A 16,926-nucleotide genomic window follows, 5' to 3' on the forward strand; every position below is an offset into this window, starting at 1 on the left:
ACTCTTCAGTAATTCAATATTTTGAAGACATTTAAAAAATTCAGAAACTTAGGTTATGACATGATGAAACATACCTGCTTCTTTTCTTTGCCCTGAAGGATCTGGTTGTTCTGTCTGGAAAGGTTTATCTTCAACCATTTCATTTTCTTCCTCCTTCTCCAATTCTTGAACATCAACAGTTGCTTCAGAGGAAGAATTAGCTGGTTTAGCAGATATAAAGATGACATCATCTTCAAAATCACCAGGTGACTGTGCATCATGATACTCCAAAGTAGTCTGGTCTGATCTGACAGAGAAGTTACTATTTTCCTTGCTGACATCCATCTTCTCCAAATCATCTCCAGCCATGCTTTCTAAAGACTCCTGCAATTCAGCACGATCTTCCCCAGGACTGCTCAGAGTAAACAGAGTTGGTTTAGTTCTGCTTTCAGACCAAGCATCCTCTACCAAGCCTTGATGCTGCTCAGATGAAGTTCCAAATAGTGCTTTATCATCTTCTGTCACCTAAAATAAAAGTTCAGATCGGCAACATGAGTCTGCTTGTTGTCAAAGCAAAACAAAAAAAAAACCCAATAAATACTGATATTTTTAAGTGCCACATGTCCCCTTAGTGAACCAATGCAAAATTAATTCTCATTCTAGCATTATCTTAGATTTAAGGCTGAGTATAAAAATTATTGCACTTTAGATTGCTTATTGAGTTTCCATGACATTGAAGGATTAAGATTAAATCAGTCTTGCTCACAATGCCATCTGAAGGCTCTTCACTGGGTTTACTAGTGTGTTTTCAGGAAGACAAAGCTTTGCCTAGTAAAACCCTAGCTCAAGATTTCTCTGTTTTATGGTTGCCCTTTCAACACACACATATGCACGACTAAAACATGCTGGTGTTCAGCTATGCCTGTGGCACGGAACAAGCAAATTAATTTGGCCACAGTGACACTATTAGTAAGAATTTCAGGAGAGAGTACATCTTGTTACAATTGAGCAGCTCCTTGTAACATACACGAGCTGCTCACACATGGAATAGCAGCACATGCCCCTCTTGTGCCCCCATTTGGGCACATAATGCTGGCAACTGGCTGATGGGCTGAACCACAGAATCCAGCTGCAGGAGCAGAAGGGACCACAGCTGGTCAAGATGGACCCACTGCATTTGAAAACTACATGGATACTACTCCTGTGCAAGGCAAGAAGCTAACCCGCGAACTTTAGGCCTGAGAGAACAAAACACTACAGTTCTCTTAATCAGGAGTCTCTTTTCACCATCATTTAAGTAAATCCAACGTTGCAAAACGACAGGTTGAGAGTCAATGCATCTTTATGACTTTTGTTACTTTCCCAGATATTCAACTTACAAAATTTAACAAACCCAAACAAGTGGCTCCATCTATATTCCTTACCTTCCTGCAACACTACCATTTGAAAAGGTACAGCTGAAAGGTGAACTAACAATCTCAACATCTGAGTAAAACCCACCATGGTCCCTGATGTTTATTATGAGTAGGTTCCTGCAAGAACACCATGTTACAAAATGTCTAGCACAACACAATCTTTTTTTTAAAACCAAATTCTGCCATTCTGATTCACAATCCAGATTCTCACTGTAAGGAATATAGATAAATCTAAATTAAATCACAGCATCATCTGAAAACTCACTAACTGCAGGCCAGCTTACCCCAACAGTCCACTTTGCATGGGAGCTCTCTTCCCTGAAAGATATTCTAGGTTCCTTTGCCCGTAGAGGAGGAGTAACTGATCGTCCTGGGGATGCAGAGGGAGTTGCTAGGGGTGTAGTGCGAAGGCTGGACCTGAGAATAGACTGAGGAGTAAACCCAGGAAAACCAGAAGATGTGGCCAAAACTTTAGCTCTCTAGGAAAAGAAATAAAAACACTTAATTTAGAAGCAGTTAAATCATCAAAACAGAAGACTGTGCTTAAATTACAAAAATATAATTACCCTAAACTGTGAACTGGGTTTATAGCAGCAGAAAGTTTTGCAGTGCACTGTTCTTCCAAAAATACTGACATTTTAAAGATAAAAATGCATGCTTTTTCTATTTCTCTTCGTTTGTCTTTGTAATGCCAGCAAAATAAACGCTACTTTTCAAAATTACTTCTTCAGGAAACAAGGATATGACATCTTGTTTTCTGCAATGTTACCTCCTATCCACTAATTTTTGCAATTCCTATACTGCTCTTATAAAAGGCACACAACTTTACTCGGCACAGTAGCGTTTTCAATTGCTGTATCTGACAGCCATTCTGCAGAGAAACAGACACAGCTTTTTCCTTAATTAATCAGCCACACACAAGAGGAAGTGACACTGCTGCAGAAATACCTACACATCTTCATGGAGAAGCATTCAGCGGTTCTTATCTCAGATTATTTTACAGTATTGAAAGGGTTTTCAAAAGAGGAGGATGAAGTTAGTTCATTAGTATGGATGGTACTTCACAAGAAGGTGAAAAGATGGAATTGTTCCATACAATAAAAATAAATTTAGTTCACAAAGCCATGGGACAAGCTGTCTCAACTGAGAATTAAAGCTTCCTGCTTAAAGACTGTTCCCAACTTAGTGCTTCCAAAAGGGCTGTGTATGTAATAACCACGTGCATACTAAAAATTTCAATCCAGAAGCACTTCTACTAAATACTTCGGTGATTTCACTTAAAACAAACCTCACAAGTTTTTCATTTGGTTGGTTGCTACTGAGTTTTTAAAATACAAACCTTGACCACACGAGGAGTTTCCAGTAAATTCAACTCTGATGCTCTTGGCAGGTTGTTTTGGGAGCTGGAGCGCTGTGTATTTGTTCTCAGGGGGCTGGATGCCACAAAAGAAGTGGAAGCTCTGCACGGGGACTGCCAGCTCTCCTCCTGTGCCACAGAGCGGGAAGGAACAGGACGAACCACCAAATCCAGCAACCTGTTAAAATACACATTTCAAACTGGAACATCAATTAATAAATGAAAAAAGCATGCTGTGATTATCTCAGATGATGCAGAACAAAAACACTGGACAAACAAGAAATACAATCTCACTGCAGGGGTTGATCAATCAGTCCCACAAACAAGTGACAGGCACTTCAGAGCATTTTTTCATTATTTCTTTACATTTCATACCTAATTTCCTAAATCCCTGCCTCTGACATAAGAATACCCAATTTTATGTTGCACAAGTGACCTAATTCTCAGTAGCGGAGAAAACTCATCTACATTTCAATGCAGGGACCATTTCAAATTGTGTACCTAATTTTGTCCCTAAGTTGACTTTTTCTTTGAGATGCAACACTAAATCCAACACAATCCTTGGCAAATCAAAAAAAGCATACACACATGCACACGTATATACATGATAAACAATACAATTTTGAACTATAAAGTCTGTAGATCTACTATACCTTGAACACCTTTGAGAAAGTTTTGTAATAGGTGTCCCAAGAAATGCATCAGGCAACTCTGCACCAGGGAGAGGATGCGTACTGACTGCTGGCTCCGTAGTTCTAGGACTAGAAGGAAAATGAAAACATAATCGATTTTTATTCCCTCAAAGCCCAGCCATATCAGAATTCAAGTTTATCTAACTACATCCCATATAGGACAATCACATGACAATTCTAAGCCTCTTCTCCACTCTCCCTAATTCTGCTTATTTTTAAATAACCAAGCAGGAACTGGTAAAAGATTACTGTGAGGATCACACAAATGAGTCTATAAAAGTTGGTATACCAAGAGCTTCATGGTAGTGACAAACAGGTTGAGTTTCAGCTTCTTAAACACTGTAAACACATTTGCCATAATGTAAATATGTGCATGTGTATAGAGAAGATTATCATAGCAGAAAAACTCTCCAAACACTACACATGAGGAATTGATTGTTAGCTGTTATATATGTGCAGAAAGGCGAAACAAAGCTTATTTATGTCCACCTTCCCACCAAAAAACTAACACAATTCAAACTGAAATCTCTTTCTCTTCTCCTACAACTCACTCTCTCTCCACCTCCCTCTCCAAACATGCAGCTTAAGAGTAACTTTTATAAAAGGCTGCTTACCTACGGTATCGTGAGGTGTTTGTTTTCTCCTCATTTCCTAGCCATACTTCTCCAATTTTGGACAAAACTTTACTGATGAAAGTTGCTCTTGTATGCACATTTCCTGCATTAGCCTGCCTTGTTGCTGTTGATAATGGCTTTGGCCTTGGCACTGTAAAGCAAGAGGGAGCAGTATCAGCCTTGTGCATTCAAAGTGATGGCCAGCTGCACATCCTCATTCCCTTCTCTCAAATTACCTTCTCTTAACACCGATGAAGGTAAACGGTACGGCTTGGCTCTCTCTACTGCCAGCTTCCTTTGGACTGTGGGAAGGATCTTGCCATACTGGTCTAAAAGAGAATTTCTGGCTACTGCTCTCTCTCTCAAACGAGGATCACGATCATTCTGACAAAGGAAATGTGCAAAGCAAGAAGTTAAAAATTTACCAGAAGTTCATTGCACAGGACTATCTCTGCTCTTTCCAACTAAGGTTTAAATTTGCTCTACAGACAAAGGAGAACAAATCCACTGCACAGAACCACAGCAAATTCTAGATTCCACCCAGGAGCACGCATCAATTTCACCTGGTAGTTTCGGGTAAGTGCAAGGAAGACTAGTAAAAAAAACCAAAACCATAAAAACTCCAAACAACTCCAAAACTCACAACTAAAAATCATAAGGCAAATTTTACCTGTGGAGCATCTAGACTGCTCTCAGGTAAAAGCCAGACACAAGACATGACATACAACGTACTCTTCATTTCACAGAAACAAGGAAGACAAACAACTTCCATAACCTAAACCATACACAACAGAGGGATCTGAGGAACTGAATGAAAAGACAAGACACATATTTATTCCTCAGATGCAAACAAACTCTTTTAACTGGAGTCCATAGTGGTCTGTAAGTTTTAATTCATAATTTCACACAGCAGGACTGCTACCCTTACCAATAGATGGGCCTTCATGGACTGATTCAGCTGGAGTGCTGGGATGTAGTTGGCACGCTGCAGGTGGTGGACTAAGAGGAATTCATGGTTCTGAACACCAGATTTGGTCTGTAAAAACTTCTCCAAACACTCCTGTGAGAAATGACACATTTCAAACATCATTACCATTCTGCCTCTTCTCTTGCCAAAGAGACAAGGCTTTTTTTGTTTCCTCTCCAAACTCACTTTTTCTGTGTCTGTGAAGGGCAGCTTCAGCAAATCCTCCATCAGCCCCATCTCCTGACAGATTTCATACATGTGCTTTAGCAGCTCTTCTATGTTTAACTTCGTGGTGTGGTGCTGCAACAGACCCCAAGCCTCCACCATGCACCTGCAGTTAAGGTTCAGGACATGGAAAGGAAAGAGAACACTGAGGCCAAAAGATGCCCCACAGTGATGGTATCCATTCAAAGCTCAAAGGAAATGGAGGGGAGCCCCATTTGTGCCATCACTTCTCCACGTTTCCCAAGATGTGAATGCCAAAAGAGGGGAGGTTCCTTACCTGTTGGACAAGAGCACGGTGAGGAACAGCCGCACCTCACTGCTGCTGGACATGGACGGCTTCATCATCTGCATGTACCTGAGGGCTCGCCTGTGCTCCCCCTGGCACATCAGGGACTGGATTATCCTCATGTGCTGCCATGACACTGTCTTGAGTGTAGCTGGATGGAAGAGCAGGGCCAGGGAATTCTGCACAAGTTGAGAGCAGCTTCATTAACATAGATACACACAGCCAGGCAACAAAGAGTCAAAACTTTCTGCAGCAAGGCTGGACGTGGGTTAGACCAACTCAGAGGTCTAAATAAGAAAATACTTGATCCAGGACACATCAGTAGAAATTCTTCAGGTATTTGCAGGGAAAAAAAAATCAGCCACCCAGAACAAAGTGAATGCTTTAAGAGGAATAAATCAGATTTTTTTAAGTTCACAAAACCTCGTGTTTAGACATCGCTTTTAATAAATACATTACTTGGTAACTTACACTATAAAAAATTGGTCATATTAGCACAGTGACAAGAACAACATTCAGTATCAGGAAGAATAACTATTAGGTTGAAAAGTCACTCCTGCAGTCTTTTGTCTCAAATGTTCCTGTTATCAACACAGTTTCCATGCTTCAAGTACCCAAAACACTCTTCTAGAAACAGTGCCCAATCAGTCTGCTGTAAACCTAACCATGGACAGCTTTGAAAATTCAAATATTAAGCATTAAGTTCATTACTCCTTTGTTTCAATCAATTTCCTGTTAAAGTAGTTAAAACAAAATTTCAAATCACAACTTGTTGCTGAAGATGTCAGACCAGTGTTAAAAAAAAAGCTTCCAATGCTTCAATAGTTCCTTATACCTAAGTACCAATTTAAAAAAAATTGTTATTGGTTACAGCTCTGCAGTGCAATGTGTGTCTAATTCAACTGTCTCATACTTACTTCATAATCATTGTGATCTAGAAGCCAAAACCCTTGAATCAGCTTAACAAGACCCCAAGGGATAGCAAAGGCAGTTGGAAAGGAGTCAATTGAAGTTTCTGTTTTATTTGGAAAGGAATGCATAATATCCAGCAGCAAGTAAATTGTCTGAGAGTATCTAATTAAGGTGAATAAATCACTAAGACCAAAAACTTGTATCACTTTACAGTTAGCAAAACATAGTAATATTATCATCACAGGAAGCAGCAAATCCTAATGTATTGATCTTGCCATTTTAAGCTATTAAAACCCTTTATATTAATAGGCCGGTCTTAATCTCAAAACTGTATTCTGAATATACTTCCAGAAAGAAACACTTGGTGGATTTCTGTAAGGCAATCAAAAAGGCAGATATTGGGTGTTTAGATACTGCTCTTACAAACCCAGGCTTCTGCTTCTGTCAGTGAAGCTACCAGCTGGACACTCAACACACTTCAACATCCAATGCCTAATTATTAAAGAAAACAAGTTCTACACCTGTTTTATTCTCATTTCCTGTCTTCACACAACCAACACAAATTATGATGCCCCTACAATGCAACTTAGCACTGACTGCTTGAAAGTGTTTTTAAAACTGCATGTGGATCCCTCACTCAAAAGTGTCATCTTTCTTCCCTTTCTGACCTCCCATGTTAGGAACGTGTCTGAATAAGGCAGCTTGGGACTACAACCATTTTTAACCCCTTTACTCTCCAGGCTCCACTCTTGGTTTAGCCAACAAAGGTAATTCTGCATGTTCCAGCAGCCAAAAATTAGGCTTCTGCCCAATGAATATTCAGTGTGCCTGCACTTTTCACACAAAAAATACCCAAAACCAAACACTGTTAGTAAGGCTGGGAAACAAATGATTTTGGCAAAAATCAGCAACTGGAAAGCCACTGTTACAAATCTTTTACTCTGAAACAGTACATTTTAGGGCACCATACTCACAAGCAGTCATATGCTACATATAGAGGTGTCTTAAAAAATTAGTAACTGCATTAAAATTTGAGAAGAACTAAGCGAGGTTTTTATCTTGAATTTAACTTAGAGAACGTGTTTTCTCATAGGAGAAGAGACTTTGCAACAAAACATTTAAGAAAGAAATCAGTAAACTTCCAATCTAGAAAGAAATTAAAAAATGCTTCTGTCAATGACTTAATTCTATTATAAATGTGTTCACTCACACTGTGTTTGAGGCATAAATTTGAAAGTGTTGTTAACCACACACAGGTGACAAGTATGAAAAACTTTTATGTGCACACACTGAAGAAGTAATAACAGAATCTGGAAAGGATACAATTGCATGTTTGTCGCTTTCTTCAATGCTTTCTAGCAAATAGAGATCCAGCAGTGCCTGAAATGAAAGATGAAAAGGTTTTCTAATGCTCCTGTCTTTCACCATCATTGGCTTTAGGGGACTGCTGCTGCTGCTGCTGCTGCTGGGGTTTGCAGTGAACACAACACTCACATGTAAACTAACAGGTGGGTATTTCCCAGTGCCGCCTTCATCTCTCCGCCACAACTTCTCCACTTCCTCTCCCAGCTGGGAAACCATTCCATCAATCATCAAGCAATCAGAATCCCATTTGCCTCTGCAACAAAAGGGACCAAGGGCTTGCACAGAGTAAAACACTCATTCCAGCCTCTCAATGTCACAGATTTCAGAGTCAGAGCAAAGATGGTCCTTAGCTCACAATGAACTTTTTCATCAAGGAGTCCAAAGCACAAACCCAAGAAGAGTTGCAATGACCTTTTGGGTTCCAGGTTTGCTTTCATGCTCTGTTATGTGTAATGCCAAGGAGAGCAGACAAAGGGTTTTAACTGCAAAAATAACCACTCTCACACAGTCTAACAGTGGCAGCTTTCTAGAGAATTCCTCTAAGTCTTACCTTGATAAGCGCTCGAGTTTCTCTCGGTGACCCGTATAGTAGCTCTGTATCAGAGGGTAATTGTAGAAAGGTCTGGACAAATGCATGTGATCATCTACAGGTGATAAATAAAAAGCAAGTTAAAGAAGTAAGACCACATTTTTCAACTAAAATTTTGGTCCAGACAGACAGAAACCACACAACCTCAAGTGCTTTGGTACTACAGGTTCTGCTTACCTAAACCCTCAGGAAGGAGACTGGATCGACAGAACCAGATCACCACTTGTGCATACAAAGAAATGAGGCTGGTTACCATCTGCTTATTTGTCAAGTCTGTAAAACCTGAAAAAAAGGCATAAGATGTTTTGGATATTCCTCTCATTTTCACAAAGCTCCCCTCAGCAGAACAAACACAAAGTATAAAACACCATGGTGGGACTCTTCTTACACGTAGTTGCCCCTCTGGATCAATTATGAATTTGAAGGAAAAAAAAACCACTGTTCACCCTCAGAACAAAAACGAAACAGTACAAAGAAATAGAATCACTAAAGATTAAAATGAAAAATTATAGTCTTATCTGCAAGATAAGGAAGGAAGAAGACTATGTTTTCCATGTAGCAGAGATTTTTATTTTAGTAAAAGAGATTATAGTCCTCTTTTTCCCTCAAGATGCCAACAACAATTGATAAAATCAGAAGCCAAAAGGAACTTCCTTTATACATTACACATTTCAGTTTCTATTGTATTTCCCAGCAATTTGCACACAACTATCAATTGCAAGCTAACAATTACAAACACTTCTCAGCATTACCACACTCAGTTGCTGCAATTGCTGCCCGGGTGATTACTCAGCTCAGTGCTGAACCAGTGTAGCCTTTCCTACCCAGCCTCATGAACTCCACAACAAGCTGCTCCCCTGAACTCAAAGTGGCTTAAATCAAAGTCCCAACTGATCAGATTTAAACCCCTCCTCCCAGCTCAACCTCTCTCCCAGCCATCCAAAACAACAGCAGCTCCTGTCTCCACAGTTACAAGCCAAGCATCCTTCCAAATGTTAACAATCAGACCAAAGGCCCAGCAGGGCTCTCACCAACCTTTCTCTGTAAGCTCTCGGGCTTCTGCTAGGAAGCAGTTCAGGACTGTGCTGAGGTTGCTCAGCAGCAGCTGGCAGTGCTGGAGGGACTGTAATGTCTGCGGGTCAATGAAGTTGCAGGAGCCGTCAAACAGCGGAACACCTTGTCAAGGAGAAATATTGAATCATCACTCAGCACAGCAACTGCACACTTCCAAACTTCAACACTTCAACAACCACAAGAGACTTAAAGAACCACTTAAAGAACCAGCAGCAGACACTGGCAGAAGATCCTTTACATAGAATGACTCCAGGTTTTAAAAACCACCACACCACTACTCACATATTTGGTCCAGTTCATCTTTTGTACAGATCACTTTGTTCCACGTCCACTCAAGAACAAACCGTAAATTTACAGCAGAACTTGGCTGCTCTTTAAAAACAGAAAACAAAAAGGACATGAAGCCACGATTTCTAACCAAAACACAAACATAAAAACAGTGGAAGCAGCATTACCTTCAGAAGTCCAGTGTTTAATGCATCCCGTCAGAAGTTCTAAAGAGCCTGTCTGCACAGCAGCTGACAACACTGCCTCTAACTGCTCCTCCTGCACAGAACAGACAAAAGCAAATCACAACCTCACAGACTTTTCCTCTCAGTCTCACCTTGATAAACACTGCAGTTTCTTTTGGTGACCCATGTAGTAGCTCTGAATCAGACACTACCTGAGCCACTGACAGAAGTGTTTGCTGCTGACTGGTTACCCACTCAGACATCAGCTGCAAATGCAGCTAGGTCCATATTCTTGGCTCTTTCCTCATCCTACCCCCAGGCTGGACTGCTTGTTGGTTTGAGGAACACAGGAACGTTTTCCTCTGACATTTCAACTTCATGCAGGCTAGTTTCAATCTCTATTTCTTTGCCTCAGGGTTTCACTCTTCATTCACTGAGTCCCAGTTAACTATTTCCAGTAACATCCTCTGCTAACACCCATTATGCACTGTGGGCACACCCCTTTGCCATCAGGAGCACGTGAAGGGGACAGAGCAAACACCACTGTGTTTGCATGGAGACTGTGAAGCTGAGGCCAAGCAGCTCCTGAGACCAGTAAGACAGGAAGCAGCTCTGACAGCCAAAACATTAAGTTTCAATTTGTTAAAGCACCATAAAGATATGAAACATTTCAGTTCTAATGGGCTGGAATTTCAGGCTGTTCAATTACCGTATTCTAATGCCATGGCAGTCCTTGAGAAGGATAATGCACAGGCATGCACACACATGGAAATAATGTAGCAGCTTATTCAAGCTCAGACATTTATTTCAGGTGAAATGATCCTGCAACAAATTTTTCTTTTTTTCTTTCCTCTATTTTTTAAAAACAAATTTTAAAAGTTTGCATTCTAAGAAAATCATGACATTTAAGAGCAATTTCTACATATTAGACGACATACAGGATATTTCCACCTTTTTCTGAAATCTGGTTTCAGACAAGGAAACATGCCAAATACTACTCAGGGCACCAAACAAAATTCCAAGTTATTTGATCCTAATTCTGAATTTTTTCTTTCTAGTGTTCAAAAGCAATCCCTATTTAATGCAGTGTCTGAACAATATAGTCACAATTCAGCAAAGGTCATCATAAAATTTCTTGCTATCCCAAGTAATTTCACACCAGAGTTGACATCAGAACATCTAATCAGAATGTAAAAGCCTACATCAGGCTTGCAAAATAAGCATTCTATGGGCTGGGTCTGCTTGCCAAATTTGTTTTAGCTGCCACACTATGCAGAAGTGCTTTTTTTCCTGACACATTTCCACAGTCTGCTGAAGAATCCCACAGACAGGAAGATGAAGGCAGGGGGAAGACTGCTCTCCCCTTCCTAGTGCTTGTTCTCCACTCCATGATGACCATTGAACTCTTCAGCTTTGACCCTGCCTGGCTGTTCATCACAAAGGCTCCTTCTTTCATGAAACCCTTCAAATGAAAAACAAAGTTTGCTGCACGGAAAATGGAAAACGCACGAGAGAGGGGTGTGAAGCCACTGTGGTGACAGAATGCAGCAGTGTTGAGAGATACAGGTGAGGCAGGTGCTGCAGCAAGAGGGCAGTCTAAGAGGAGGAAATCGAGCTACCACAGCTCAAAGCAAAGGCTACTGAGGTAAAGATCAGTTTGAGAGGGTGCAGGGAAGGGAAATTCCCTGAAGAAGGGATAATGAGAGGAAGTGGTGATGCAGTTGTCAGGTAGAGAGCACCATTATAACTGGTTAGCACTTCCTTGGAAGGAAATAATGTCTAGTGCAGCAAGCTGGTGTTTGCAATAGTGCACATCTGAGGGGGAGGCACCACTGGGGCAACCTACTGCCCTGTACCCAAGGCTCTGAGACACTGGGGGCATGAAGAGGATGAAGGCTGTTCCCAGGGAGAGCTGCCTACTGATGCACGTGCCCAGCACTGACTGAATGCTTCCCCATGCAGACCTGGCATGGAATTTACAGACACTGAAGACAAACCTCTCAGGGCTGCTCACAGTCAGAAGAACATTATTACTTCTGCTAACTGTATGTCAAAACCTGCTTCTCAGAGCAGTGTGCAATCAAAAATCATGGTCTAGTAGCCTCTACAGCCTTCAGACAAGATGCATATATTTCTCTCTGGATTTTCCAGCATACACCCACCTGACTCAGACTGGATGGCTGGACATCAACCAGTCTTGGAGACAGCAAGCCAGCTACAAGACATCGAGAGTAGCTGTCACGGATGGCTTCACTTAGTAAAGGACCAGATTTCTTCAAAAACTTCAGGGTCTGAAACATCAATCAAAACACACAGCTTAAGACAGCATTCAATCACTAAGATCACTTAGAGAGTCAGAAAGCTGCATTAGTAGCAGCAGGCTTTAGGTTAGCAATTTTGGTAAGCATTGCTATGTAGACACTAACAGTTTGAGTTTCTTAAAAAACCCTTGTAATGCTGAAGGCAAGAAAGTATTTTCCAGCCTATCTGTCAATACATAGGCCTTGCTTTTCCCTCAACATTGACACAAATTACATTCTGTAGAAGTTAAAACTAATACAACTACAAATCACTCTTTGAAAGACTCTATGCTCATTGGTGAGGGAGATGATTTATATGGGTATATTTAGTGGCCTAGAACTTAATTTGAAAGCATTTTTCAAAAGCTGTGCAGTGGCTCAGAAATTAGAATTTGGTCAACGCTGACAGAAAAAAACATGCATTTCTTCCTCAACAGTTAAATCACTTCTCCCTCTCTCCATGCTGTCCTCCTTTCTCAGGTTCATCAGGGATCAAGACCCCAACTCCACACCATACAAAGAAGCAAACATTTCCCCAGCTTCCACCACACCCGTCCTTTCCAGCCATTCAACCCCTGCTCATGCCTCCCTACAACAGTGCCATCTGCATGAAACTGGCACGATACGACTGCAGCTATGCATGTGGATGGGCAGTGGGAGCATCAAGTGGTCTCTGACACTCAAAGCACTGCAAGAGAAAAGTTACCAAAGGTTCATCTCTTGACACTTTCAATACAGTAAAAAAAGTCACCTCCTTCTGGAAGCCGGTGCAAGTCATGTGAACAACTCCCGAGCTGAGCAAGCACGTCACATCTGCAGAAACAAGGAACATTTGACAGACCCTGGCACCTCCTCACCAGTTCATGCTTTATAAATACTGCTGTCTGCAAAGACAAACCTCCAGCACCACTTTCCTTCCTCACATCACTTACACACATCCCATAAAAAGGAGTTACTCTCTGTCTCTAGAAACTTGAGAGCTATCTAGTGCTGTGCTTTGGGCCTCAGCTCAAAGGCTTTTCATTTTGGCACCATCACCCCTTCCCAGGCCACGTTACAGAAGCCCCAAAACCCAAAACTCAGCTGCCTGTCAGATATGTTTCACAAGACTACGTGCCTTGTCAGGACACAGTAACCAGGTTGGAGAAGGTTTGTGGGGCTTTTTTTGGTTTGGTTTTCATGTGACAAACAAAGAACAAGAAAGAGAACCACTCAAGTGGCTTTTCACCTCCACCAAAGCTTGCCACTATTCAAAAGAAAAGCAGTGAAATACCTACCAAAATTATAGGTGCTTGGATTAAAGAACTGTTCAGGTGGTGGATAAGAAGGAGGAACCCCCCGACTCAGACTACGCTCGTGTACCAGAATATCCAAAATGAGGTTTGGAGAAGTCATGCTTATTACAGGATCCAGTGACCACAGGGCAAAATAGGGGCAATCATGAAGGAATTCTTCTGGCCTTAAAGAAAACAAGTGCATTAGCTCAATAGCAATTTTCAAATTAACCTTTTGTAGAGATGTTGAAACCTCTTAATTAAGACCTACCTCAGCGAGTCTGGCATTTGGGCATGATACCAGCGATTGATGTCAAACACTCCCAAATAAGTAGATGGTTTTCCCTGACCATAGGTATTCACTTGCCAACTGAAGATTGATACACTGGTGTCAGGAGAGATTACTGTCAAAGACAAGACATTGTTTCTTACTGTAGAATTTATGAGATATTTGGTGGTTTTAAAGTACCACTTTCTATTTTGGCTTAATTCTATTATTGCACTCAAGAAACACAAGACTTTATTAAGAATGATAAAAACAATATACAGAGTAGCAAATGTCAATGTGATAGGTTTTAATCATACTGCCTCTCTTTCAAATTGTATCTGTTCCAAAACAAACCAAATACACAATTATTAGCTCATCAAGTTGTTCATCCAGATCATCAAAAAAAGATATCAAATAGAACTGGCTCCAATACTGAGCCCTAGGCAACACCAGTAGTGACCAGGTGCTAAATGGATGCAGCCAGAGGCTTGAGCAGGATGAAAAATATTCAGGTAACATTCCTAAGCAAGAGACAGAAGGATCTTACTGTTCAATGAAGACAACTGGCAGAACAAACTGACTGACCACCCTTACACAGATGACCCCATACACTGCTCCAGCATCCCAGCAAACATAAAATAAAGCCTACTTTTTCCCTTAAAAGATGATGTTCAGAGGGATAAAAAAGTCCCACATAACTTCAGCAAACAATTTTGCATTTAAAATAAGCCCAGCAAGGTCAGCTAGATGAATATTTAAGACTTTAAGACTGTGGGTGCAGAACAGCATTTACTGCTTAGACTTCCAAACCATGCAGTTCAGAATAACCAAGCAGGAACATCAGAACAAACCTTCATTAACGCTATCCTCTCTGTCAGCATGGTTGCGAAATTTCTCTATGGTCTGACAGCTGAGTAATTTAGTATTGCTGGTCTGCCCTCTCAAGGGAAAGATTCCACCAGTGAGGTCTAAACTGTACCTTTCATCACAGTATTCCAAACCCTGTGTGGGGAGAAAAAAAAAAAAACAAAACTAATTTTCATTAGATCCACTAAGAAAGAATGTATATATCTAACATAACATGCATATTGTACTGTTTATTGCTAATGAACTTATTTCTGATAGCAAATAAGAAAAATCTGACATTCAAAAGAATTAAGTGTCAAATTTTAACAGATATTGGCTGAAAAGGCTTTGCACATTTTCAAATATTAGAATTTCCTTAGCAAAACTTTGCTCTGAAGCATGCACAGTTCACACTATTTTATTAAGGAATTTTGGAAGTAACAGATGTATGCAAGGCAGATAAGAAAAACCGAAACCATCTCTTTGAAAAACTAATATGAAGCCTAAGCAAAGAAGAAGCAAAGAACCTCATCTTCACTGTAGGATAACTAATCACTAAAACCAATTTTAACAGAGATGATGTCCTGAACAAGAAATTCACCATTCCAAAATACAGTTCCAGAAGATAAAGCACTAAAATTCCATAAACCTGTCCTGCATTAATTTTCATGACTAGAAATTTCTGCTTTCATTCATATATGTAGAGCCATTCCACCTTTCAGTGCAGAGGGGAAGGAGAAAGTAATACCAAATAGTTCCTGCCAAAGACAACTTCTAACCAAAGCTGCATATTTTAGGTTCTCCACACTGGGGTAAGCAAATCTAAGTTAAGGAACTCCAGTGCATAGAAGATATTGAGAAATGACATTCCAGATCAGTTAAACAGGACAGTGTTCAAAGGAGTTGCACTGGTCAGACACTGACACAAACACAGAGACTGTACTCAAGCCTTGTGCAGAACAACGGTAAAGATATGCTCCAGGACCATGAACTGATCTGCAAGATACAGCAGTTGCTGAGATGATCTAAAAGAGCTCTTTGCAAGTCTAATTTAAGAGTATCTTTCCGTTTTCTTACTTGAGCAGATTTAAACCAGCCTTGAAGGCAACAGAGACTCAAGTCTGACACATCTATAAAAATACAGTGCCACATGTTCCAAAAGGTCCATTTGTGATTTCTACCATGATATGAAGTCAAAAATGCATGGTTTCATAGCCTCAGGTCTGATTCCTGGGATGTACAGCAGTGATGTAAGCAGACAAATGTTTTAAGCTCCTATGACATACTCAGTGAACAAGGAGCAGCAGTAAATTAATTGCTCCTTGTTTACTCAAGCTTGGCCTGGCAAATTCTTAAATTTTATGTCCCTGAAGACCAACGAGAAGAGAGCCATCATGTCATACTGACCAATCTGTGACCACAATAAGAATTCCAACACTTAAGTGTCCACTGGTGAGGACAGATCCTATCGTGATGCATCCCTTGGGAATGGATTAAGAATTGTTTTGTGGGGATTTTTTGGAAGTAGATGCTATCAGGTCTCAGCATGAAAGTACACTATTAAGTGGTTTATCTGTAAGCCAGCTGAAGAACCTGTTTTTCCTCCTCAGAGGGTGCAGATGTTCAGCTCTCTTCAACAGCCTTCTAAGATTGGTTCCTGTTATAATCTTTCTACACATGCCTGTGAATGTACTACTGGTGGTACAGTCTGCAGAGGGATCCAACTCTTACCTTAACTACACCACAGGTTTTTCAGGTCACAAACACAGTAACATTTTTTATCACTTTGTGTGCTTTTTTTCTAAGAGTGTCAAGTGGAATTTCTAGTAAATCCATTTTTAAAGACTGATGAAACATTTCAAATCTCTGAGGTATAAACTGACATTTGTCACATCTTGTTCAGAAAAGACAACCAAGACAAATAACTGCCAAATAATTAAAGGTCTCACATTTTAACATTAAATTGTTCAGATGGAAAAAAGTAGCAGCCATGAGGGAAATAGAGACAATTGCTTTTTCCCCAGTGCAGTACACAGTAAAAGGTACTGCCCTTGTCACTGCTAAGACTTAGCTTAAAATTTTCTTTTAAGAGGATAAAACAAAACTGAAATTCAAAAGCAAAGCTTGAGAAGGTTAAAGAAACTTTCTCCTATCAACCTGCCAAAGTGCTTAGAGCACTACAAGATGCAGGAGTGAACTGCAACAAAAACCCTTAAAAAAAACCCAAATCCAAACACAGAAAACCTCCCAGTAAACAAGGTGTTCTGTTCCTCTAGAGCACTGTATATTTTTGTCACTTAAAAACTGCACA

General features: G+C 40.5%; 1 protein-coding gene across 1 annotated transcript in view; it reads right to left on the minus strand.

The window, feature by feature from the left end:
• LOC128938749 (protein ELYS-like) overlaps nt 1-16,926 on the minus strand; it is a 41,314-nt gene that overhangs the window by 9,259 nt on the left and 15,129 nt on the right. Inside the window, exons 8-29 of the mRNA XM_054279136.1 lie at nt 14,621-14,771; nt 13,773-13,905; nt 13,505-13,686; nt 12,979-13,040; nt 12,090-12,218; nt 9,931-10,021; nt 9,758-9,847; nt 9,437-9,577; nt 8,579-8,683; nt 8,363-8,456; nt 7,942-8,065; nt 7,771-7,827; nt 6,453-6,599; nt 5,527-5,714; nt 5,211-5,355; nt 4,986-5,117; nt 4,294-4,441; nt 4,058-4,208; nt 3,405-3,512; nt 2,734-2,929; nt 1,679-1,873; nt 75-504 (exon numbers count right to left, since the gene is read on the minus strand). Coding sequence (XP_054135111.1) covers nt 75-504; nt 1,679-1,873; nt 2,734-2,929; nt 3,405-3,512; nt 4,058-4,208; nt 4,294-4,441; nt 4,986-5,117; nt 5,211-5,355; nt 5,527-5,714; nt 6,453-6,599; nt 7,771-7,827; nt 7,942-8,065; nt 8,363-8,456; nt 8,579-8,683; nt 9,437-9,577; nt 9,758-9,847; nt 9,931-10,021; nt 12,090-12,218; nt 12,979-13,040; nt 13,505-13,686; nt 13,773-13,905; nt 14,621-14,771 — 3,199 coding nt within the window. The remainder of the gene's footprint in view (nt 1-74; nt 505-1,678; nt 1,874-2,733; nt 2,930-3,404; nt 3,513-4,057; nt 4,209-4,293; nt 4,442-4,985; nt 5,118-5,210; nt 5,356-5,526; nt 5,715-6,452; nt 6,600-7,770; nt 7,828-7,941; nt 8,066-8,362; nt 8,457-8,578; nt 8,684-9,436; nt 9,578-9,757; nt 9,848-9,930; nt 10,022-12,089; nt 12,219-12,978; nt 13,041-13,504; nt 13,687-13,772; nt 13,906-14,620; nt 14,772-16,926) is intronic.

The sequence above is a fragment of the Melozone crissalis genome, unplaced genomic scaffold (genome assembly GCF_028551555.1).
Source record: "Melozone crissalis strain CALT ecotype California unplaced genomic scaffold, PUWL_Pcris_2 ptg000027l_1, whole genome shotgun sequence".
NCBI lineage: Eukaryota > Metazoa > Chordata > Aves > Passeriformes > Passerellidae > Melozone > Melozone crissalis.